General features: G+C 47.9%; 1 protein-coding gene across 5 annotated transcripts in view; it reads left to right on the top strand.

Annotated features, from left to right (window-relative positions):
- The first annotated feature begins 302 nt into the window (after window positions 1-302).
- Window positions 303-27,628, top strand: part of LOC142251160 (SLAIN motif-containing protein-like) — a 71,737-nt gene continuing 44,411 nt past the window's right edge. Inside the window, exons 1-4 of one of the 5 annotated variants that reach the window (XM_075323695.1) lie at window positions 303-406; window positions 21,647-22,261; window positions 25,029-25,168; window positions 25,785-25,934. In XM_075323695.1, the coding sequence (XP_075179810.1) occupies window positions 21,660-22,261; window positions 25,029-25,168; window positions 25,785-25,934 (892 nt within the window). In that variant the 5' untranslated portion in view covers window positions 303-406; window positions 21,647-21,659. The other 4 variants (XR_012725290.1, XM_075323692.1, XM_075323693.1 and 1 more) reach the window with 4 other exon arrangements.

The raw sequence follows: 27,628 nt of genomic DNA, 5'->3' as shown, positions 1-27,628 counted from the left end.
ATAAAGAAATACTAATAAAATGAAGCATAGAAGAAACGTAACAGGAGCGCAGTGTGAACAGGCACTGCTAGAGGTCAGCAGCGGGATCAGCACCTCCAGGCACCTGCTCACTGTGCACTGGCCACGCCCCAAAGCTCAGCGGACCGCCCCCTCTTGTTTGTGATTCTGATAACAATCGCCCCCCTCTCCAGAGCTCCGCCCATCTCATTACACATCTAAAGGAATCTGACCGGCTCCGCCTCTAAGCTGCATTGTCATTGGCGGATTCCAGGCAGGCCCCGCCCGTCTCCTTTCCTCGTCGTGTTCTTAGTAGCCCCGCCCCCCAGCCGTTCGCGGAGGATCCTGCCGCTGTGAGAGACGAGGAGAGCGCGGCCCCGAGAGATGCTGCATCCGAGCTGAGCGCGAGGTAAGGGGGAGCGCGCCCGGTGACAGGTGGAGGGGAGCGGCGGACGGAGGAGGCCGCCCGGGGAGATGAGCGCAGCACCGGCAGGTAGGGAGGATGCGCGGCCGCGGCGGCAGAGCCGTTAGCTTTTGTCTCCATGTGTAGCCGGCGGCGTTATCTCCCGGAGCCAGGCCTCCTGTGCTCCCATTGTCTGCATCCGGCTCCTCCGCTCACCCTACCCGGGACCGAGGGCGGAGGACGGGGCCGGAGCACGGGGAGGGGGCGCAGTGCACTGCCTGGATCTCCATCTTGTGTCTACCGGTGTGTGTACAGTATGCATACAGAGCACTGCCCCCCCCCCCCCCACTGTATACACTGCCCCCCACCCTGTGTATACTGTATACACTGCCCCCCACCCTGTGTATACTGTATACACTGCACCTCTGCCATGTATACACTGCCCCCCACCCTGTGTATACTGTATACACTGCCCCCACCCTGTGTATACTGTATACACTGCCCCCCACCCTGTGTATACTGTATACACTGCACCTCTGCCATGTATACACTGCCCCCCACCCTGTGTATACTGTATACACTGCCCCCACCCTGTATCTACTGTATACACTGCACCTCTGCCATGTATACACTGCTCCCCACCCCCTGTGTATACTGTATACACTGCACCTCTGCCATATATACACTGCTCCCCCACCCTGTATATACTGTATACACTGCACCTCTGCCATATATACACTGCTCCCCACCCTGTATATACTGTATACACTGCACCTCTGCCATATATACACTGCTCCCCACCCCCTGTGTATACTGTATACACTGCACCTCTGCCATATATACACTGCTCCCCACCCTGTATATACTGTATACACTGCACCTCTGCCATATATACACTGCCCCCCACCCTGTGTATACTGTATACACTGCACCTCTGCCATATATACACTGCTCCCCACCCTGTATATACTGTATACACTGCACCTCTGCCATATATACACTGCCCCCCACCCTGTGTATACTGTATACACTGCACCTCTGCCATATATACACTGCCCCCCACCCTGTGTATACTGTATACACTGCACCTCTGCCATATATACACTGCCCCCCACCCTGTGTATACTGTATACACTGCACCTCTGCCATATATACACTGCTCCCCACCCTGTGTATACTGTACACACTGCACCTCTGCCATATATACACTGCCCCCCACCCTGTGTATACTGTACACACTGCACCTCTGCCATATATACACTGCCCCCCACCCTGTGTATACTGTACACACTGCACCTCTGCCATATATACACTGCCCCCCACCCTGTGTATACTGTATACACTGCACCTCTGCCATATATACACTGCCCCCCACCCTGTGTATACTGTACACACTGCACCTCTGCCATATATACACTGCTCCCCACCCTGTGTATACTGTATACACTGCACCCCCACCCCCTGTGTATACTGTATACACTGCACCCCCACCCCCTGTGTATACTGTATACACTGCACCTCTGCCATATATACACTGCTCCCCACCCTGTATATACTGTATACACTGCACCTCTGCCATATATACACTGCTCCCCACCCCCTGTGTATACTGTATACACTGCACCTCTGCCATATATACACTGCTCCCCACCCTGTATATACTGTATACACTGCACCTCTGCCATATATACACTGCCCCCCACCCTGTGTATACTGTATACACTGCACCTCTGCCATATATACACTGCCCCCCACCCTGTGTATACTGTATACACTGCACCTCTGCCATATATACACTGCCCCCCCCACCCTGTGTATACTGTACACACTGCACCTCTGCCATATATACACTGCCCCCCACCCTGTGTATACTGTACACACTGCACCTCTGCCATGTATACACTGCCCCCCACCCTGTGTATACTGTACACACTGCACCTCTGCCATATATACACTGCCCCCCACCCTGTGTATACTGTATACACTGCACCTCTGCCATATATACACTGCTCCCCACCCCCTGTGTATACTGTATACACTGCACCTCTGCCATATATACACTGCTCCCCACCCTGTATATACTGTATACACTGCACCTCTGCCATATATACACTGCCCCCCACCCTGTGTATACTGTATACACTGCACCTCTGCCATATATACACTGCTCCCCACCCTGTATATACTGTATACACTGCACCTCTGCCATATATACACTGCCCCCCACCCTGTGTATACTGTATACACTGCACCTCTGCCATATATACACTGCCCCCCACCCTGTGTATACTGTATACACTGCACCTCTGCCATATATACACTGCCCCCCACCCTGTGTATACTGTATACACTGCACCTCTGCCATATATACACTGCTCCCCACCCTGTGTATACTGTACACACTGCACCTCTGCCATATATACACTGCCCCCCACCCTGTGTATACTGTACACACTGCACCTCTGCCATATATACACTGCCCCCCACCCTGTGTATACTGTACACACTGCACCTCTGCCATATATACACTGCCCCCCACCCTGTGTATACTGTATACACTGCACCTCTGCCATATATACACTGCCCCCCACCCTGTGTATACTGTACACACTGCACCTCTGCCATATATACACTGCTCCCCACCCTGTGTATACTGTATACACTGCACCTCTGCCATATATACACTGCCCCCCACCCTGTGTATACTGTATACACTGCACCTCTGCCATATATACACTGCTCCCCACCCTGTATATACTGTATACACTGCACCTCTGCCATATATACACTGCCCCCCACCCTGTGTATACTGTATACACTGCACCTCTGCCATATATACACTGCCCCCCACCCTGTGTATACTGTATACACTGCACCTCTGCCATATATACACTGCCCCCCCCACCCTGTGTATACTGTACACACTGCACCTCTGCCATATATACACTGCCCCCCACCCTGTGTATACTGTATACACTGCACCTCTGCCATATATACACTGCCCCCCACCCTGTGTATACTGTACACACTGCACCTCTGCCATATATACACTGCTCCCCACCCTGTATATACTGTATACACTGCACCTCTGCCATATATACACTGCCCCCCACCCTGTGTATACTGTATACACTGCACCTCTGCCATATATACACTGCTCCCCACCCTGTATATACTGTATACACTGCACCTCTGCCATATATACACTGCCCCCCACCCTGTGTATACTGTATACACTGCACCTCTGCCATATATACACTGCTCCCCACCCTGTATATACTGTATACACTGCACCTCTGCCATATATACACTGCCCCCCACCCTGTGTATACTGTATACACTGCACCTCTGCCATATATACACTGCTCCCCCACCCTGTATATACTGTATACACTGCACCTCTGCCATATATACACTGCTCCCCACCCTGTGTATACTGTACACACTGCACCTCTGCCATATATACACTGCCCCCCACCCTGTGTATACTGTATACACTGCACCTCTGCCATATATACACTGCTCCCCACCCTGTATATACTGTATACACTGCACCTCTGCCATATATACACTGCTCCCCACCCTGTGTATACTGTATACACTGCACCTCTGCCATATATACACTGCCCCCCACCCTGTGTATACTGTATACACTGCACCTCTGCCATATATACACTGCTCCCCCACCCTGTATATACTGTATACACTGCACCTCTGCCATATATACACTGCTCCCCCACCCTGTATATACTGTATACACTGCACCTCTGCCATATATACACTGCTCCCCACCCTGTGTATACTGTACACACTGCACCTCTGCCATATATACACTGCCCCCCACCCTGTGTATACTGTATACACTGCACCTCTGCCATATATACACTGCTCCCCACCCTGTGTATACTGTACACACTGCACCTCTGCCATATATACACTGCCCCCCACCCTGTGTATACTGTACACACTGCCCCCCATACTGTGTACACTGCCCCCCACCCTGTGTATACTGTATACACTGCACCTCTGCCATATATACACTGCTCCCCCACCCTGTATATACTGTATACACTGCACCTCTGCCATATATACACTGCTCCCCACCCTGTGTATACTGTACACACTGCACCTCTGCCATATATACACTGCCCCCCACCCTGTGTATACTGTATACACTGCACCTCTGCCATATATACACTGCTCCCCACCCTGTGTATACTGTACACACTGCACCTCTGCCATATATACATTGCCCCCCACCCTGTGTATACTGTACACACTGCACCTCTGCCATATATACACTGCCCCCCACCCTGTGTATACTGTATACACTGCACCTCTGCCATATATACACTGCCCCCCACCCTGTGTATACTGTATACACTGCACCTCTGCCATATATACACTGCCCCCCACCCTGTGTATACTGTATACACTGCACCTCTGCCATATATACACTGCCCCCCACCCTGTATATACTGTATACACTGCACCTCTGCCATATATACACTGCTCCCCACCCTGTGTATACTGTATACACTGCACCTCTGCCATATATACACTGCCCCCCACCCTGTGTATACTGTATACACTGCACCTCTGCCATATATACACTGCTCCCCACCCTGTGTATACTGTACACACTGCACCTCTGCCATATATACACTGCTCCCCACCCTGTGTATACTGTATACACTGCACCTCTGCCATATATACACTGCTCCCCACCCTGTGTATACTGTACACACTGCACCTCTGCCATGTATACACTGCTCCCCACCCTGTGTATACTGTATACACTGCATCTCTGCCATGTATACACTGCTCCCCACCCTGTGTATACTGTACACACTGCACCTCTGCCATGTATACACTGCTCCCCACCCTGTGTATACTGTACACACTGCACCTCTGCCATATATACACTGCCCCCCACCCTGTGTATACTGTATACACTGCACCTCTGCCATGTATACACTGCTCCCCACCCTGTGTATACTGTATACACTGCCCCCCACCCTGTGTATACTGTACACACTGCACCTCTGCCATATATACACTGCCCCCCACCCTGTGTATACTGTATACACTGCCCCCCCCCACTGTATACACTGCACCCCCACCCTGTATATACTGTATAGACTGCACCTCTGCCATATATACACTGCCCCCACCCTGTGTATACTGTATACACTGCACCTCTGCCATGTATACACTGCTCCCCACCCTGTGTATACTGTACACACTGCACCTCTGCCATGTATACACTGCCCCCCACCCTGTGTATACTGTATACACTGCACCTCTGCCATGTATACACTGCTCCCCACCCTGTGTATACTGTATACACTGCACCTCTGCCATATATACACTGCCCCCCACCCTGTGTATACTGTATACACTGCACCTCTGCCATGTATACACTGCTCCCCACCCTGTGTATACTGTACACACTGCACCTCTGCCATATATACACTGCCCCCCACCCTGTGTATACTGTATACACTGCACCTCTGCCATATATACACTGCCCCCCCACCCTGTGTATACTGTACACACTGCACCTCTGCCATATATACACTGCCCCCACCCTGTGTATACTGTATACACTGCACCTCTGCCATATATACACTGCCCCCCACCCTGTGTATACTGTATACACTGCACCTCTGCCATATATACACTGCTCCCCACCCTGTGTATACTGTATACACTGCACCTCTGCCATGTATACACTGCTCCCCACCCTGTGTATACTGTACACACTGCACCTCTGCCATATATACACTGCCCCCCACCCTGTGTATACTGTATACACTGCACCTCTGCCATATATACACTGCCCCCCACCCTGTGTATACTGTACACACTGCACCTCTGCCATATATACACTGCTCCCCACCCTGTATATACTATATACACTGCACCTCTGCCATATATACACTGCTCCCCACCCTGTGTATACTGTATACACTGCACCTCTGCCATATATACACTGCTCCCCACCCTGTGTATACTGTATACACTGCACCTCTGCCATATATACACTGCTCCCCACCCTGTGTATACTGTATACACTGCACCTCTGCCATGTATACACTGCTCCCCACCCTGTGTATACTGTATACACTGCACCTCTGCCATGTATACACTGCCCCCCACCCTGTGTATACTGTACACACTGCACCTCTGCCATGTATACACTGCCCCCCACCCTGTGTATACTGTACACACTGCACCTCTGCCATATATACACTGCCCCCCACCCTGTGTATACTGTATACACTGCACCTCTGCCATGTATACACTGTTCCCCACCCTGTGTATACTGTATACACTGCACCTCTGCCATGTATACACTGCTCCCCACCCTGTGTATACTGTACACACTGCACCTCTGCCATGTATACACTGCTCCCCACCCTGTGTATACTGTACACACTGCACCTCTGCCATATATACACTGCCCCCCACCCTGTGTATACTGTATACACTGCACCTCTGCCATGTATACACTGCTCCCCACCCTGTGTATACTGTACACACTGCACCTCTGCCATATATACACTGCTCCCCACCCTGTGTATACTGTACACACTGCACCTCTGCCATATATACACTGCCCCCCACCCTGTGTATACTGTATACACTGCACCTCTGCCATATATACACTGCTCCCCACCCTGTGTATACTGTACACACTGCACCTCTGCCATGTATACACTGCTCCCCACCCTGTGTATACTGTATACACTGCACCTCTGCCATGTATACACTGCTCCCCACCCTGTGTATACTGTATACACTGCACCTCTGCCATGTATACACTGCTCCCCACCCTGTGTATACTGTACACACTGCACCTCTGCCATATATACACTGCCCCCCACCCTGTGTATACTGTATACACTGCACCTCTGCCATATATACACTGCTCCCCACCCTGTGTATACTGTATACACTGCACCTCTGCCATATATACACTGCCCCCCACCCTGTGTATACTGTATACACTGCACCTCTGCCATATATACACTGCCACCCACCCTGTGTATACTGTACACTGCACCTCTGCCATATATACACTGCCCCCCCACCCTGTGTATACTGTATACTCTGTACCTCTGCCATATATACACTGCCACCCACCCTGTGTATACTGTATACACTGCACCTCTGCCATATATACACTGCTCCCCACCCTGTGTATACTGTATACACTGCACCTCTGCCATATATACACTGCCCCCCACCCTGTGTATACTGTATACACTGCACCTCTGCCATATATACACTGCCCCCCACCCTGTGTATACTGTACACACTGCACCTCTGCCATGTATACACTGCCCCCCACCCTGTGTATACTGTACACACTGCACCTCTGCCATGTATACACTGCCCCCCACCCTGTGTATACTGTATACACTGCACCTCTGCCATATATACACTGCTCCCCACCCTGTGTATACTGTATACACTGCACCTCTGCCATATATACACTGCCCCCCACCCTGTGTATACTGTATACACTGCACCTCTGCCATATATACACTGCCCCCCCACCCTGTGTATACTGTATACACTGCACCTCTGCCATATATACACTGCCACCCACCCTGTGTATACTGTATACACTGCACCTCTGCCATATATACACTGCCCCCCACCCTGTGTATACTGTACACACTGCACCTCTGCCATATATACACTGCTCCCCACCCTGTGTATACTGTATACACTGCACCTCTGCCATATATACTCTGCCATGTATACTGTATACACTGCACCTCTGCCATATATACACTGCTCCCCACCCTGTGTATACTGTATACACTGCACCTCTGCCATGTATACACTGCCCCCCACCCTGTGTATACTGTATACACTACCCCCACCCTGTGTATACTGTACACACTGCACCTCTGCCATATATACACTGCCCCCCCCCACACACTATATACACTGCCCCTCCACCCTGTATATACTGTATACACTGCTCCCCCACACTGTATACACTGCCCCCCCCTGTATACACTGCTCCCCCACCCTGTGTATACTGTATACACTGCACCTCTGCCATGTATACACTGCCCCCCCCACCCTAGGTATACTGTATACACTGCACCTCTGCCATGTATACACTGCTCCCCCACCCTATGTATACTGTATACACTGCACGTCTGCCATGTATACACTGCTCCCCCACCCTGTGTATACTGTATACACTGCACCTCTGCCATATATACACTGCTCCCCCACCCTGTGTATACTGTATACACTGCTCCCCCACCCTGTGTATACTGTATACACTGCTCCCCCACCCTGTGTATACTGTATACACTGCTCCCCCACCCTGTGTATACTGTATACACTACCCCCACCCTGTGTATACTGTACACACTGCACCTCTGCCATATATACACTGCTCCCCACCCTGTGTATACTGTATACACTGCTCCCCCCACCCTGTGTATACTGTATACACTGCACCTCTGCCATATATACACTGCTCCCCACCCTGTGTATACTGTATACACTGCACCTCTGCCATATATACACTGCTCCCCACCCTGTGTATACTGTATACACTGCTCCCCACCCTGTGTATACTGTATACACTGCACCTCTGCCATATATACACTGCTCCCCACCCTGTGTATACTGTACACACTGCACCTCTGCCATATATACACTGCTCCCCACCCTGTGTATACTGTATACACTGCACCTCTGCCATGTATACACTGCCCCCCACCCTGTGTATACTGTATACACTGCACCTCTGCCATATATACACTGCTCCCCACCCTGTGTATACTGTATACACTGCACTTCTGCCATGTATACACTGCCCCCCACCCTGTGTATACTGTAAACACTACCCCCACCCTGTGTATACTGTACACACTGCACCTCTGCCATATATACACTGCTCCCCACCCTGTGTATACTGTACACACTGCACCTCTGCCATATATACACTGCTCCCCACCCTGTGTATACTGTATACACTGCACCTCTGCCATATATACACTGCTCCCCCACCCTGTGTATACTGTACACACTGCACCTCTGCCATATATACACTGCTCCCCACCCTGTGTATACTGTATACACTGCTCCCCCACCCTGTGTATACTGTACACACTGCACCTCTGCCATATATACACTGCTCCCCTCCCTGTGTATACTGTATACACTGCACCTCTGCCATATATACACTTCTCCCCACCCTGTGTATACTGTATACACTGCACCTCTGCCATATATACACTGCTCCCCACCCTGTGTATACTGTATACACTGCACCTCTGCCATATATACACTGCTCCCCACCCTGTGTATACTGTATACACTGCACCTCTGCCATGTATACACTGCTCCTTCACCCTGCGTATACTGTATACACTGCTCCCCCACCCTGTGTATACTGTATACACTGCTCCCCCACCCTGTGTATACTGTATACACTGCTCCCCCACCCTGTGTATACTGTATACACTGCTCCCCCACCCTGTGTATACTGTATGCACTGCTCCCCCACCCTGTGTATACTGTATACACTGCTCCCCCCACCCTGTGTATACTGTATACACTGCTCCCCCCACCCTGTGTATACTGTATACACTGCTCCCCCCACCCTGTGTATACTGTATACACTGCTCCCCCCCACCCTGTGTATACTGTATACACTGCTCCCCCCCACCCTGTGTATACTGTATACACTGCTCCCCCCCACCCTGTGTATACTGTATACACTGCTCCCCCCCACCCTGTGTATACTGTATACACTGCTCCCCCCCACCCTGTGTATACTGTATACACTGCTCCCCCCCACCCTGTGTATACTGTATACACTGCTCCCCCCCACCCTGTGTATACTGTATACACTGCACCTCTGCCATATATACACTGCACCTCTGCCATATATACACTGCTCCCCATCCTGCGTATACTGTATACACTGCACCTCTGCCATGTATACTCTGCTCCCCCACCCTGTGTATACTGTATACACTGCTCCCCCACCCTGTGTATACTGTATACACTGCACCTCTGCCATATATACACTGCTCCCCACCCTGCATATACTGTATACACTGCCCCTCTGCCATGTATACACTGCTCCCCACCCTGTGTATACTGTATACACTGCACCTCTGCCATATATACACTGCTCCCCATCCTGCGTATACTGTATACACTGCACCTCTGCCATGTATACTCTGCTCCCCCACCCTGCGTATACTGTATACACTGCACCTCTGCCATGTATACACTGCTCCCCACCCTGTGTATACTGTATACACTGCTCCCCCCACCCTGTGTATACTGTATACACTGCTCCCCCCACCCTGTGTATACTGTATACACTGCTCCCCCCACCCTGTGTATACTGTATACACTGCACCTCTGCCATATATACACTGCACCTCTGCCATATATACACTGCTCCCCATCCTGCGTATACTGTATACACTGCACCTCTGCCATGTATACTCTGCTCCCCCACCCTGTGTATACTGTATACACTGCTCCCCCACCCTGTGTATACTGTATACACTGCACCTCTGCCATATATACACTGCTCCCCACCCTGCATATACTGTATACACTGCCCCTCTGCCATGTATACACTGCTCCCCACCCTGTGTATACTGTATACACTGCACCTCTGCCATATATACACTGCTCCCCATCCTGCGTATACTGTATACACTGCACCTCTGCCATGTATACTCTGCTCCCCCACCCTGCGTATACTGTATACACTGCACCTCTGCCATGTATACACTGCTCCCCACCCTGTGTATACTGTATACACTGCACCTCTGCCATATATACACTGCTCCCCCACCCTGTGTATACTGTATACACTGCACCTCTGCCATATATACACTGATCTCCACCCTGTGTATACTGTATACACTGCACCTCTGCCATGTATACACTGCCTCCCACCCTGTGTATACTGTACACACTACCCTCACCCTGTGTATACTGTACACACTGCACCTCTGCCATATATACACTGCTCCCCACCCTGTGTATACTGTATACACTGCACCTCTGCCATGTATACACTGCCTCCCACCCTGTGTATACTGTACACACTACCCTCACCCTGTGTATACTGTACACACTGCACCTCTGCCATATATACACTGCTCCCCACCCTGTGTATACTGTATACACTACCCCCACCCTGTGTATACTGTATACACTGCACCTCTGCCATGTATACACTGTATAAACTGCACCTCTGCCATATACTGTATACACTCTACCTTGTATATATAGTGCACCTGTCCTGTATTTACTTCACCTTCACACTATATACATTGCATCTCTGCCATTTATGCAATGTACACACTGCCCCCCCAACTGGGGTATACACTGTATATACACTGCACCTCTATCCTGTATGTACTGCACCCCCACCATGTATACACTGTAGATGCACCTTCTCCACCCTGTATATACACTTTCACCCTCACCCTGTATATGCAGCATATACGCTTGCACCCCCCCCACCCTGTATATACAGCGTATTCGCTTGCACTCACCCACCCTGTATATGCAGCGTATACACTGCACCTCCACCCTGTATATATTTTGTACCCCCCACTCTGTATACACTGTAGGTCCACTGCACCCCCCACCCTATTAAAATAATTATATACTGTATGCATGAAGTACTTTTAGTACAAAAATGGGTTCAACGCCCAAGGTTATAAATAAGACCTTTTATATACAATTCAGTGCACTGCGCACCACATGGACGCTATCATACACTGCGCTGCGTGTGCTCTGCCTCCTATACAGACCGTATATAACCAGTGCCCTGCACACTGCATGGAGTAGTGTATGATGCTACTGCAGCGCCCCCACAGGGAACATGAAGCATTGCACAGTGTCCAGTGAATCCAATGTGCTGTCGGTGCACTGATGTTTCGAGCTGCTCTCTGCCCTGGTTCATAAATGTGGGCTCTAAGTAATGGGGGTCCCAGTAGGTCCCCACTGTCTGAGAATGGGTTTTCTAACAGGCAACCGCTCAAACTGTATTTATAAGGGTCACCACCCTCCATGTAGGAGGAGGACCCCCAGTGATTTGTGTGTGACAGCGCACACTGCTCGTACAGTAAAGAATCCCGTCTGATGATGCACATAGAGGATGCCCCCTTGTGGTTACAGACCAGATCTTTGTCCGCTCTTGTCTTGACTGAGCCCACTTTCCCTTTTCCTGAAGGTGCTGCTTAGGTGGGTTTGGTTTGCTCCTTGAGCATTGTTGGTTAGGTGTCGGGGGCGTTTGTTTATTAAGATTGTGAGAAAGTCATTCTCCGCTTTTCCAAGCCGTGGGCTGAGCTTTCCTGCGTTGTATCCCCTGTAATATTATAGGCGCACATTTCTCATCTCCAGGGAAGGTGTTTCTTCTGTGTAGAGTTTTGATGGAGTCTGGAGGAAGCAGGCGGGGGGAGGCGGCGTGCTGTGCTTCCCTCTACTCTTACTTTTCCCTTGCGAGTGTTTATATTGTGCACAAGGCGTTCAGTTTCCGTGATTGCCAAAGGCTGTTCTGTCCCCGCCCCGGACTCCACAAACAATGGGAGCAGGTAGCTGGTGACCGCACAGATGGAGCCGCTTTATGGCCCCTTTATGTGTCCTGCCATCTAATGCTACACAAGATAAAGAGCTGGAGCCATTATATTCCTATGTGAAGCTTCACATTAGGGGGGAAGGAAGATCTAATACCAACCTGACCCCTATTACTGATGATGAGGCACAACCGCTGGTAGAGGTCCTACCTGGATCATCCGACCATGGCTGTCAATTCACAATCCAATATAATATATTTTTTCATTTATATAGTGCTGTTAATTCCACAGCACTTTACATACAATGGCAACACTGTCCCCATTGGGGCTCACAATCTAAATTCCCTATCAGTATCTTTTTTGGAGTGTGGGAGGAAACCCACGCAAACATGGAGAGAACATACAAACTCCGTGCAGATGGTGTCCATAATGGGATTTGAACCCAGGACCCCAGCGCTGCAAGGCTGCAGTGCTAACCACTGAGCCACCGTGCCGGAGGTTTTTTAACGGCCAAGATTTAGGCCCCTTTCACATATTAGTTTTTAGTCATCAGTCACAATCCGTTGAGTTGTGAAAAAAAACCCAGATCCAGCGCTGGATCCATTTTTTTTTTTCTCATTGACTTGTATTTAAAGCTGTCGCGCCCCAGGGCAGCCGAGCAGCTCGGATCCAGCGGTCCGTGGCTCGAGGGGTCTGGACCCGGGGGCACCATCAAACAGTTTTTAAATGAAAAGGAAAAAAAATAATAAAAATAGACAGACTACGCCACTCGCGGTGCGCGGCCAGGGATAGTAGGGCCGCCAGTCTTCCCTGGGGGTGATGGATGGGGCTTCGTGGATGGTGGAGCCCTCTGTGAGTAGGGCTTTTCCCCAGGGGTGTAGGTAAGGGTCAACATGGAGGTGCAGGGCAATAAATCAGTCCAGACAGGGGAGTGCAGTTTGGTTGCTTTTACTTACAGCTGGGTTCGCACTCTGGGGACATACTGGATCCCAAGTGTGCCTGAGTCCTCTATAGCTCTGCCAGCTAACCTAGTGCCACTCGCCCACCGATGCACTCTGGTGTGTGTGTGGGTCCCCCCTGGAATGGAGCTCCTGGAGGTCCTCCTGGTGTCTGGGTCCTGCCGCAGGCAGCTTGGACTATTTAAGGGAATATGTCCCGGTCCCCTCTTTGTTGCTGATGCCTCGGACGCTAGTGCTGGGAGATGAGTCCTGGAAACCCACCTGCCTGGCAGAGTTAACAGCTTGAAGTCCTGGTCTGTTCTGGGATCTGCACCCCGTGCGTGCAAAGTACTGTGAGCCCTGGATTTCCACCACCACAGGATTCCACTGTCCTTGGAGCTTGCTCTCTCGTTACTTTCTCCCCTGAGTGGCTGATATTTCTCCTCAGGTCCTTGCTGTGTCTTTCTGCTACTCTTTCCCTGTGTCTCAAGATTCCTTTGTCCGTCTTGACACCTTTCTTACGACTGCTCACTTTCACCTACTTTACTTCCTCCTCACTCTCTTCCTCCAACTTCTCTCACTTTTTCTAAACTGACTGTTCCGCTGTCTACCCACACCTCCCAGGCCACCCGCTCCTTGCCCAGGTCTGATCCTCGCCCAGGTCTGATCCTCGCCCAGGTCTGATCCTCGCCCAGGTCTGATCCTCGCCCAGGTCTGATCCTCGCCCAGGTCTGATCCTCGCCCAGGTCTGATCCTCGCCCAGGTCTGATCCTCGCCCAGGTCTGATCCTCGCCCAGGTCTGATCCTCGCCCAGGTCTGATCCTCGCCCAGGTCTGATCCTCGCCCAGGTCTGATCCTCGCCCAGGTCTGATCCTCACCCCCCCCCCCAGGTCCCAGGGCGTCACATTAGCGACGGATGGCCTCGCGTTACATCCGTCGTACAACGGATTTGACGCCAAGTGTTACGGAGACGACGTCCATACTAACGTTTTATTTGTGTGCGTCGAAAAAACGTACAGTGACGGGTTCGTCGTTTGTTGTAATAGAAGCCTATGGGTGCAGGATCTGTCGTCATCCGTCATATTATGGAATCCGGCGACGGATTCCGGTTTTTTTAAACTGAGCATGCTCAGTATCCCAACGCAAGTAACGGATGGAAAAAAACTGATGCGACTGATCCCTTTTTTCGACTGATCCATCGCATCAGTTTTTCGAACGGATTGTGATTGAAGGCAAAAAAACTGATGTGTGGAAGGGGCCTTAAGCAGACAGCGCATTATTACTGCGATACACTAATTGACAGCACATTCCAGGGTCACACAGGACAATGTGCTGCCGGGAAGGATTATTCGAATTCCAGCAACAATGACCCAATTAGCATTTTGCTTGTTTGCCGAGTGACTTCTGGCATATTTTACATAAAGGATCAACCAGTGCAACGAATGCTGCGCGGTCAACATTATCTGCTAGTCTGAATGAGCGCTTACATCCTCGCTCTGCTCATGAGCGATCACTGTGAAGTAAATGGGATGGCGCGTAACACTGTGCAGGGGCCGCACACAGCCCCCTCTATCAGGGAGATCCGATATTGATGACAGTCTCAGGAAACTCCTTTAGGCCCTGTGCGCACGCTGCGGATTTACCCGCGAAATTGCCACGGATTTCGCTGCAGAAATGCTGCAGAAAATGTTTATAACATTTCCGCAGTCCTTCTCCATCAAAACCTATGGGGATTAAAAAAAAAAGCTGTGTGCACACTGTGTGGTTTTTTTTTTTTGTTTTTTTTTTGTCCCTACGGATTTACCCGCGGAATTCCCGCTGCTGAATTAATGGGCATATCACTTCTTCTCTGCAGGTCCTTGCGGTTTTGCCATTAATTATTGGTAAAAACACGCAGGGACCAACCTGCGGCAAAACCACAGAAATTCCGCACCAAAGCACAGCCAAACCGCATGCCGATTTCGTTGCAGTTTTTTACCGCGAGTGCGGGATTCTTTCAGAGGGTCCGGTTTTTCCTTAGTCATTTTCTAGTGCGCACATGGCCTTAACGTTGACTTTTTATTATAAGGGTACATGCAAACATTTGGGATTTGGTGCATTTCTGCATCTCCTGGCAGGAAAAAGAGGCAAAAACTGTTTTTATTCACGTAAAGACGCACTTTTTTCCCCCCAAATGTTGGGTGAAGTGGGGGGTGCTTAGGAGTACCACCGCTGCAGTTGGGAGTACCCGGGGATGATGGAACGGGGCAGCAAGGTGTTAGAACCCTCCACGGGTAGGGGGGAATGCCCCGGGACTCGGTGTGTGGGGAATAAGGCCGTGGGATGCAGGGATCACTCTTGTACTCACTCAGTCCATTAAGCAGACACCGACAACCGAGTAAACCAAATCTCTGGACACCGCTGCCGCTGAGGGGAGCTAGCCAAATGTTGGGTGAAGTGGGGGGTGCGTCTTATAGTCCAAATGTATGCTACAGGGAATGAGGGTGGAGCGGGTCATCAGAGGCAGGAGCAGGCTGTAGCAGCGCCTGCCATGACCACGTGCGCCTGCTCATTAGCCTCTTTTCATATGTATCCCGACGCCTATCATCTCTCAGCGCTGAAGCCGGCACTGACAAGTGGGCGGGATGATGGGCGAGGGGTGCGCGCATAGTAAACAGCCGGCCCGCGTGATCACCCCTGGCAACTACAGCCTGGCGTGATCATGTGCGGCTATATTCACTGTCCCCAGCGCATCATCATCAGCGCGGGGTGCAGTCAATAAGTACGGAAACTCACCGGTCACAGTTTTCTGCGGCATCGCAATGTCCTCCTGTCTGCCGGCCCGCTGAGCGCACGGCTCCACACAGGTCAGCGGCGCTGCTGCTGCTGGCACAGACAGGAGGACGAGCGATGCTGTGTGGAGTGAGGAAAGGGGAGGATAAACATTTATTTTTTTTGTGTGCCACAGGATGCGGGGCCACATATCAGGATGGTGGACATATATAAAAGGCAGGAGGATCATATATCAGGATGTGGGCCATATATACAGTGCTGGCCAAAAGTATTGGCACCCCTGCAATTCTGTCAGATAATACTCAGTTTCTTCTTGAAAATGATTGCAATCACAAATTCTTTGGTATTATCTTCATTTAATTTGTCTTCAATGAAAAAAAAAATTTAAAAAATTGTCATAAAGCCAAATTGGATATAATTCCACACCAAACATAAAAAAGGGGGTGGACAAAAGTATTGGCACTGTTTGAAAAATCATGTGATGCTTCTCTAATTTGTGTAATAACAGCACCTGTAACTTACCTGTGGCACCTAACAGGTGTTGGCAATAATAAATCACACTTGCAGCCGGTTGACATGGATTAAAGTTGACTCAAACTCTGTCCTGTGTCCACCACATTGAGCATGGAGAAAAGAAAGAAGACCAAAGAACTGTCTGATGACTTGAGAATCCAAATTGTGAGGAAGCATGAGCAATCTCAAGGCTACAAGTCAATCTCCAAAGACCTGAAAGTTCCTGTGTCTACGGTGCGCAGTGTCATCAAGAAGTGTAAAGCCCATGGCACTGTGGCTAACCTCCCTAGATGTGGAAGGAAAAGAAAAATTGACGAGAGATTTCAACGCAAGATTGTGCGGATGGTGGATAAAGAACCTCAACTAACATCCAAACAAGTTCAAGCTGCCCTGCAGTCCGAGGGTACAACAGTGCCAACCCGTACTATCCGTCGGCATCTGAATGAAAAGGGACTGTATGGTAGGATACCCAGGAAGACCCCACTTCTAACCCCGAGACATAAAAAAGCCAGGCTGGAGTTTGCCAAAACTTACCTGAGAAAGCCTAAAACGTTTTGGGAGAATGTTCTCTGGTCAGATGAGACAAAAGTAGAGCTTTTTGGGAAAAGCCATCAACATAGAGTTTACAGGGAAAAAAAAGAGGCATTCAATGAAAAGAACACGGTCCCTACAGTTAAACATGGCGGAGGTTCCCTGATGTTTTGGGGTTGCTTTGCTGCCTCTGGCACTGGACTGCTTGACAGTGTGCATGGCATTATGAAGTCTGAAGACTACAAACAAATTTTGCAGCATAATGTAGGGCCCAGTGTGAGAAAGCTGGGTCTCCCTCAGAGGTCATGGGTCTTCCAGCAGGACAATGACCCAAAACACACTTCAAAAAGCACTAGAAAATGGTTTGAGAGAAAGCAATGGAGACTACTAAAGTGGCCAGCAATGAGTCCAGACCTGAACCCCATAGAGCATCTGTGGAGAGATCTCACAATGGCAGTTTGGAGAAGGCCCCTTCACATCTCAGGGACCTGGAGCAGTTTGCCAGAGAAGAATGGTCTAAAATTCCAGCAGAGCATTGTGAGAAACTCATGGATGGTTACAGGAAGCGGTTGTTCGCAGTTATTTTGGCTAAAGGTTGTGCAACCAAGTATTAGGCTAAGGGTGCCAATACTTTTGTCTGGGCCATTTTTGGAGTTTTGTGTGAAATGATCAATGATTTGATTTTTTGTTTCATTCTCTTTTGTGTTTTTTCATTGCAAGCAAAATAAATGAAGATAATAATACCAAAGAATTTGTGATTGCAATCATTTTCAGGAAGAAACTGAGTATTATCTGACAGAATAGCAGGGGTGCCAATACTTTTGGCCAGCAGTGTATATTGTATGAAGGATGGGGATCATTTACAAGGCAGGAAGATCATTACCAGGATGGGCTATATTAGCAGAGAATTTGGGGACATTACCCCCATAACAATGTCATGACCACATTTTTTGCTTAAAATTTTATTTTCCTCCTCTAAAACAATCGTGCGTCTTATGGTTTGAAAAATACAATCCTCAGCGTGTCCAGAAAACTTGGATTCTCATTCAGGTTTTGTGACATCTACACGCAAAAATGCAACAAAAAATGTGATTAAAAACGCAACCTGTGCACACAGCACATGCGACTTTTCAAGCATTTTAATTTTTATTTTTTCTGTGTAAATTTCTATTTGTTCAGGAGAATAGCAATGGATTATCCTTATTCACTTTGTAGCACACCTTTTTGAGGAACATTAAGTTCTTAGAAGGATTGACTAAAATCTCAAGATGGATAAATAGCTATTATCCTCCTAAATGAGATGCCACCGCTCCTTGAGAGAGTTGTGTGTGTGTGTGTGTGTGTGTGTGTGTACATGTGTACATGTATGTATATATGCATATGTATGTGTGTGTATGTATAAATGTGTACGTGTGTGTGTGTAAAATATATATATATTATATATGTTTGTATATGTGTATAATGTATATGAGAATCTTTCTATTGTGTGTGTGTGTGTGTGTGTGTGTGTGTGTGTATATGTATGTGTGTACATGTATGTATATATGCGTGTGTGTGTGTGTGTGTGTGTGTGTAAATGTATGTATAAATGTGTATGTGTAAAATATATATATTATATAATATATACAGTCAGGGCCAGAAATATTTGGACAGTGACACAAGTTTTGTTATTTTAGCTGTTTACAAAAACATGTTCAGAAATACAATTATATATATAATATGGGCTGAAAGTGCACACTCCCAGCTGCAATATGAGAGTTTTCACATCCAAATCGGAGAAAGGGTTTAGGAATCATAGCTCTGTAATGCATAGCCTCCTCTTTTTTAAGGGACCAAAAGTAATTGGACAAGGGACTCTTAAGGGCTGCAATTAACTCTGAAGGCGTCTCCCTCGTTAACCTGTAATCAATGAAGTAGTTAAAAGGTCTGGGGTTGATTACAGGTGTGTGGTTTTGCATTTGGAAGCTGTTGCTGTGACCAGACAACATGCGGTCTAAGGAACTCTCAATTGAGGTGAAGCAGAACATCCTGAGGCTGAAAAAAAAGAAAAAATCCATCAGAGAGATAGCAGACATGCTTGGAGTAGCAAAATCAACAGTCGGGTACATTCTGAGAAAAAAGGAATTGACTGGTGAGCTTGGGAACTCAAAAAGGCCTGGGCGTCCACGGATGACAACAGTGGTGGATGATCGCCGCATACTTTCTTTGGTGAAGAAGAACCCGTTCATAACATCAACTGAAGTCCAGAACACTCTCAGTGAAGTAGGTGTATCTGTCTCTAAGTCAACAGTAAAGAGAAGACTCCATGAAAGTAAATACAAAGGGTTCACATCTAGATGCAAACCATTCATCAATTCCAAAAATAGAGAGGCCAGAGTTAAATTTGCTGAAAAACACCTCATGAAGCCAGCTCAGTTCTGGAAAAGTATTCTATGAACAGATGAGACAAAGATCAACCTGTACCAGAATGATGGGAAGAAAAAAGTTTGGAGAAGAAAGGGAACGGCACATGATCCAAGGCACACCACATCCTCTGTAAAACATGGTGGAGGCAACGTGATGGCATGGGCATGCATGGCTTTCAATGGCACTGGGTCACTTGTGTTTATTGATGACATAACAGCAGACAAGAGTAGCCGGATGAATTCTGAAGTGTACCGGGATATACTTTCAGCCCAGATTCAGCCAAATGCCGCAAAGTTGATCGGACGGCGCTTCATAGTACAGATGGACAATGACCCCAAGCATACAGCCAAAGCTACCCAGGAGTTCATGAGTGCAAAAAAGTGGAACATTCTGCAATGGCCAAGTCAATCACCAGATCTTAACCCAATTGAGCATGCATTTCACTTGCTCAAATCCAGACTTAAGACGGAAAGACCCACAAACAAGCAAGACCTGAAGGCTGCGGATGTAAAGGCCTGGCAAAGCATTAAGAAGGAGGAAACCCAGCGTTTGGTGATGTCCATGGGTTCCAGACTTAAGGCAGTGATTGCCTCCAAAGGATTCGCAACAAAATATTGAAAATAAAAATATTTTGTTTGGATTTGGTTTATTTGTCCAATTACTTTTGACCTCCTAAAATGTGGAGTGTTTGTAAAGAAATGTGTACAATTCCTACAATTTCTATCTGATAATTTTGTTCAAACCTTCAAATTAAACGTTACAATCTGCACTTGAATTCTGTTGTAGAGGTTTCATTTCAAATCCAATGTGGTGGCATGCAGAGCCCAACTCGCGAAAATTGTGTCACTGTCCAAATATTTCCCGACCTAACTGTGTGTATGTATATGTGTATGTATGTGTGTATATATATATATATATATATATATATATATTGTGTGTGTGTGTGTGTGTGTGTGTATATATATATATATATATATATGTATGTATATGTATATATATATATATATATATATATATATGTGTGTGTGTATAATAATATATATGAGAATCTTTCTATTGTGTGTGTGTATATAATACAAATTCAGAAAAACACTGCCTAAATGGGTGCACATTTCATTGAGTGGCCCATAATTTACCATAGTGGAGGACACTCCTTTTGTTTGTGCTCGCCCCCCACTTGCCGCCTGTGTACCCAGCACTTGTCAGTGTTGGAGCGGTGGTGACTGAGCTTTTCTGCTGTTTGCTCCATCGCCTCTGCAGGACGAGCGCATGTTGGGCCCGCCTTATACAAACAGATGACAGTAGCCGTGTGTGTCCTGGCTCCAGTACAATGCCCTGCAGTGCTGCACATCCGCACACAGTAAATAGTGCAGGCTGCTGTTCCTGTAGTATAGCCGATGTGTGACTACATGGCGGTAGGAATTGGATGTTAGACCCTGACATTGCAATGCTTTAGTCTTCCCTCTGAATATTCTTCCTTCTCTTTGCAGAGCCCATTTGACAATGGTGGTCCCTGACAGTTCCCCTGGCATTCAGCATGAGCGAATGAGAAGCGATGGTATGATGGACGGAGAAAGCAAAGCCGACGCTAGTTCCGACCTGAAAGAAGTCCGCAAACTGCATGAATTGGTGAGAAGGCTGGAGATCCAGAACCAGCAGTTACGTGTGAAGAAGAACCTGCAGGGCACAAGCCATGAGCCCGGCGTGGACCCGCACCTCTCCGCTCTGCACGCCTCCGGGGTCATGAACAGCATGAACATCCATCCGGAGATGGGAGATCTGCAAATCATCCCGGACCTGCACAGTAAGCTGGAGCAGATCCACTCCGAGAAGGAGAACATCCCCCGGCTGCGGGTGGACGCACAGGTGCAGTATGACAAGGTGTGTCCCGACGCCAAGCCGAGCAGTAAGGACGGCAATCACTGTGACCCCGACGACAGCGCCTTCTTCAGCCTGGACCTCAGCGGGAGAACAGAGGACGGTGTGGGCAAGATGTCGGAGGGGAGCTCCAGCGCAGATCTAGTGGGGCTCTTGGATGAGACGGCTCTCGATGAGGTGGAGGTCCTGGAGCTGGGCTCGTGCAGCGAGGACGACGAGGACTGCTGGTATGTGCATGTGTACGGGGGCATATCGGGCGCCTGACCCTTTACATGTCACCGGACAGATTAACCAAAGCTCTGAGTAGACCGACTAATATTGAGGCTGGAAATATCCAGTATGCAGAAGCAATTTACTGCTCTGAAATATTTAAGCCGCTCCTGCGCAGCGCGGGGATAAACAGCCGCGACCTACATAGTTCTGTCTTTTTCTTGGGCTGCATTCCTGGGTAGTGTATAGTTTGCTTGTAAACCTGTATTGCAGTATGGATTGCTTTATACATCCCTTTTGTAGAAGGAAACATTTATCATGTCTGGCCAATAGGAAGGCAAAGACCTAAGTCCCTATAAGATTATTAAAGGGGGTGCATAAAAAAGGCTCATATGTTTGGGAAACAGCGCCACTCCTTCCCAATGGCCGGTGGGGGTATTGCAGCCTAGCCTTATTCTTTCACATGGACCTGAGCCTTCTACCAGATACAGCCCATAGAGGAGAGGTGTAATCTAGGGGAAAAAATAGGTATTTGTCAAACCTCATACAACCCCTTAAGTGGTTCCACCAAGTAAAGGTGATTGCAAATTCATCACTGGGGTCTATTGGCACTTTATTTTGTTAGTTGTACATAAACTTTTAGCGGTTTTTAATTTTTATTTTTTTTTTTTCAGGTATTGAAACTTATTTATTTATTTTATTTTTTCAATGATACACAGGGATGTTTTTTTTTTTTTTTTTTTTTTAATACTTATACATATACATACAATATTTCAAAAGTAAATATTTGAAGAGTTTTTTTTAATATTTAAATATTGTAATACATACTAAATGTATATAATTGTGTCTGTGTTTAGTACAATAATAAATGTATTATATTCTAAGACATACAGTGCCTTGTGAAAGTATTCAGCCCCTTGAATTTTTCAACCTTTTCACACATTTCAGGCTTCAAACATAAAGATAAAAATGTTAATGTTCTGGTGAAGAATCAACAACAAGTGGGACACAAGTGTGAAATTGAACAAAATTTATTGCTTATTTTAAACTTTTTAAAAAAATAATAAACTGAAAATTGGGGCGTGCAATATTATTCATCCCCTTTACGTTAATACTTTGTAGCGCCACCTTTTGCTGTGATTACAGCTGCAGTCGCTTGGGGTATGTGTCTATCGGTTTTGCACATCGAGAGGCTGAAATTCTTGCCCATTCTTTCTTTGTAAACAGCTGGAGCTGAGTGAGGTTGGATGGAGAGTGTTTGTGAACAGCAGATTTCAGCTCTTTCCACAGATTCTCGATTGGGTTCAGGTCTGGACTGTGACTTGGCCATTCTAACACCTTGATACGTTTATTTGTGAACCATTCCATTGTAGATTTTGCTTTCTGTTTGGGATCATTGTCTTGTTGGAAGACAAATCTCCATCCCAGTCACGGGTTTTTTGCAGACTCCCAACAGGTTTTCTTCAAGAATGCTCCTGTATTTGGCTCCATCTTTCCATCAATTTTAACAATCTTCCCTGTCCCAGCTGAAGAAAAGCAGGTCAAACCATGATGCTGCCACCACCATGTTTGACAGTGGGGATGGTGTGTTCAGGGGGATGAGCTGTGTTGCTTTTACGCCAAACATATCGTTTGGCATTGTGCCCAAATAGTTTGATTTTGGTTTCATCTGACCACAGCACCTTCTTCCACATGTTTGGTGTCTCCCAGGTGGCTTGTGGCAAACTTTAGATGAAACTTTTATGGATATCTTTGAGAAATGGCTTTCTCCTTGCCACTCTTCCATAAAGGCCAGATTTGTGCAGTGTACGACTGATTGTTGTCCTATGGACAGACTCTCCCACCTCAGCTGTAGATCTCTGCAGTTCATCCTGAGTGATCATGGGCCTCTTGGCTGCATCTCTGATCAGTCTTCTCCTTGTCTGAGATGAAAGTTTGGATGGACGGCCGGGTCTTGGTAGATTTGCAGTGGTATGATATTCCTTCCATTTCCATATGATCGCTTGCACAGTGCCTCGTGGGATGTTTAAAGTTGTGGAAATCTTTTTGTAACCAAATCCAGCTTTAAACGTCTCCACAACAGTATCACGGACCTGCCTGTTGTGTTCCTTGGTCTTCATGATGCTCTATGTGCTTTATACAGAACACTGAGACTATCACAGAGCAGGAGCATTTATACGGAGACTTGGTTACACACAGGGGCTTATATTTATCAGTCATTTAAGAGAGAGAGAGAGAGATCTCACATGTGCATATTTAATCTTTTTAGAAAATGTAAATAAACGCATTAAAAAGACGTGGTGCACAGTGTCTGGCTTACAGCCTGTTAGTGACATCCATACTATTCGATTGGCACTATATAAGTGCACCGCACAAGGACAGACGCCCCAATTTACCTGTCCGAAACTAAAAAGGCCTGTCTGCATAAAAATGGAAAAATGTGCAATAAAAGGGAAAAACCAGATGTATGAATTACATAAGATGTTGGTTAATATTTTCGTATATTAGCTCCAGTTACATTGGAAATACCGCTTTCGGGCTGCAGAGCTGACTGGGTCTTCCAGGATCCAACAGTGTATATAGCCATGAGGCAGGCAGAGGCTGTAATAAACGATTGTCTTCTCTGTGGGGAGTCTGGCTGTGTCTGACAGTTTCTCCCCACATCCATCCAATGGGTGGCCTCAGAGTACGTAGGAACACTGTCTGATATCCCTTTATCCAGCGTGCATGGATTATAGACTTGTGTTTTTTTTTTTTTTATTTTATTTTATTTTATTTTAATAGGCTTTACGTGTCGCCAAACAAGCTGGCGAGTGCCGAACAGAAGCCAGATTCTCCTTTAAAATGGTGCAGGCAAGTTTTGGACCACCACAGCCCAGAGACGGAAGCCGCCTGCAGGACATTGATTGGAAAGCTTGATCAAGGTGGGCAATGCATATATATATATCACCACAGTGCAGAGTTATTACAAGTATTATTTGGTGTGGAGAGCAGACCGGTCCTTCTTAGCGGGTTAATTTTGGATACCCTCTCCTCGCCTGCAGGGTATCACTGACAGGGAACACTATGTAGATGTTTTCTTCCATAAGGGTTTGTTGTGCAGGGTTATAGGAGACTCACATCCCCTCCTTAACGTCCTCATGTAGACGTATGAAGGAGATTAATCTGGATTATATCTGTACACAATAAATCCCAGGAGCTGTGGGACAAATGTGCCTACAAATTAGCCAGTGCCATCTACATTTTCGGCTTGTGTTTTTTTTTTTTTTTTTTTTCTTCTCATTGTGACGGCTTGTCCCTTGGGGTGCTCGGTCTGGCTCCTGACCACCATAGTGCACCGCAATGTATCCATGTGTAGGTCACTGTACACACCTGATCTCCATCCATGTAAACCTTCTTTCTTTGCAGTATGATCAGGCAGCAGCAGGTAAGACCCCCGGCATCCTCCGTTTCCCGGCAGCTGTCTGTCCTGTGTCGCGGCGTTGCACCTCTTCTCTCCTTTCTTCTAATACTGTTATGCTTTTCAATCTGTCATTGTAGCGAGTAGATGGAAAAGCCTGTACTGCAGCCCGCTGGCATCGCCGAGCGCATATAACGCCAACCACGAGAGCAGCTGTTGTAGCAATACACTAAACTCACCGGGGTGCCTGAAATCCACTAACAAAGCACTACTAACCTGTGGCAGCTCAGGTACGGCATGTTGTGAATGGCACGTTTCCTAACATACACCGCCTAATTGTTTATAATGTCTGCACAGAATCCAAAAACTCACAGGACGGACTGTTATCGTGTGTTAGGCTTTACACCATATAGTGTATAAATCATAAAAATAACACCTGGCAGCAAATGTAATAAAATAACAGATTAATAGAGGCTGTGGGGATGCCATCTGATGGTCGTCCTCGGCTACGGGGGGAGGAGGGTGTGGGAGGGGGGGACACATGCTGGTGCAGCATCTACACAAACCCCACCAGAGAAGTATCGCAGGTACTGGACCACCAGAGTGGGGCTGGTGAGTACGGTCGCATTTTGTATTTTATTGCATTTGCTGCATCTTAGGTTGAATCCAAGTGTCAGCGTACGTCCCGCGACTTCAGGGCTGAGTGTCCGCTCACACTGGCATATAGCGTCCGCTCACACTGGCATATAGCGTCCGATGATTCGCTAATGCGCAAGGATCGGGCGCTAAATACAAACGACCTTGGCTCAGACTCTGCTGTGAGTGTGAGCGGAGTGTCCTCTACTGTGCTCTGATTCTCTCGCATGTGAGAATTGGAGCACCGGTGCTGAGAATAGGGAGAGAATAATTTCTCCATCTTCTCCATTGTCTGTGTCAGCCTCACACTGTGATGACTGTTTGTACATGTCCGATATACAGTATGCTGCCAATTACAGCATGGAGCTAGTCGGCAGTGCGCTATAGGTGTGAGTGTATCCGATGAAACATTAGGTAGCGCTCGTGTGAGCAAATCCTGACAGTCGGTCTCCTGATCTGGAATCAAAGCCTCATATATGCCTCTGAGGCCGGTGTGTTTGTCTCAGGAGACACTGTCATCCCTGAAGTCACAGGCCATACTCTCCATAATGTCCATTTATCTGGACTCACAAAGCTGAATTGAACAATAAAGTATGCCTATAAATATCATTTTGGTCGTCCCAACCCACCCCCCCTTTTTTTTTCTCCCATTTCTACCCCCTTTCCCGTTTCTCCCTTCCTCCCCTCACGCTTTTATCCCTTCCTCCGTTCTTTTCCCTTCCTCCCATCCACTTTTTCTATTTTCCCTCCCTTCCTTCTCCCCCCTTCTCACTTTTCTCCTTCCCTTCCTCCCTCCCTTCCTTCCTCCTTGCCCCCTTTTTTCTCTTTTCTCCAATCCTTCCTCTTCTCCCCCCTTTTTTTTCTCCCCCGTCCACTCCCCCTTTTTCTTTTTATCTCCCTCCTATTCTCCTCACCCTTTCTCTTTTCACCCTCCGTTCCTCTTCACCCACTTTTCTCTCTTCTCCAACCCTTCCCCCTTCTCCCTCTTTTCTCTCTCCCTCCACTCCCTTTTTCTTTCTTTCTTTCTTTTTTTTCTCACTCCTGTTGTCCTCACCCCTCTTTTTCTTCGGCGCTCCATTGGGAGACCCAGCCGATTGGGTGTATAGCACTGCCTCCGGAGGCAACACAAAGCATTACACTAAAAAGTGTAAGGCCCCTCCCCTTCTGGCTATACACCCCCAGTGAGATCACTGGCTGCTCAGTTTTCAAGCTTTGTGCGAAGGAGGTCAGACATCCACGCATAGCTCCACTGTTTAGTCAGCAGTAGCTGCTGACTATATCGGATGGAAGAAAAGAGGGCCCATACTAGGGCCCCCAGCATGCTCCCTTCTCACCCCATTCCTATTGG

This window comes from Anomaloglossus baeobatrachus, chromosome 9 (assembly GCF_048569485.1).
Source record: "Anomaloglossus baeobatrachus isolate aAnoBae1 chromosome 9, aAnoBae1.hap1, whole genome shotgun sequence".
Taxonomy (NCBI): Eukaryota; Metazoa; Chordata; class Amphibia; order Anura; family Aromobatidae; genus Anomaloglossus; species Anomaloglossus baeobatrachus.
This window is presented reverse-complemented; position numbering and strand designations above follow the sequence as displayed.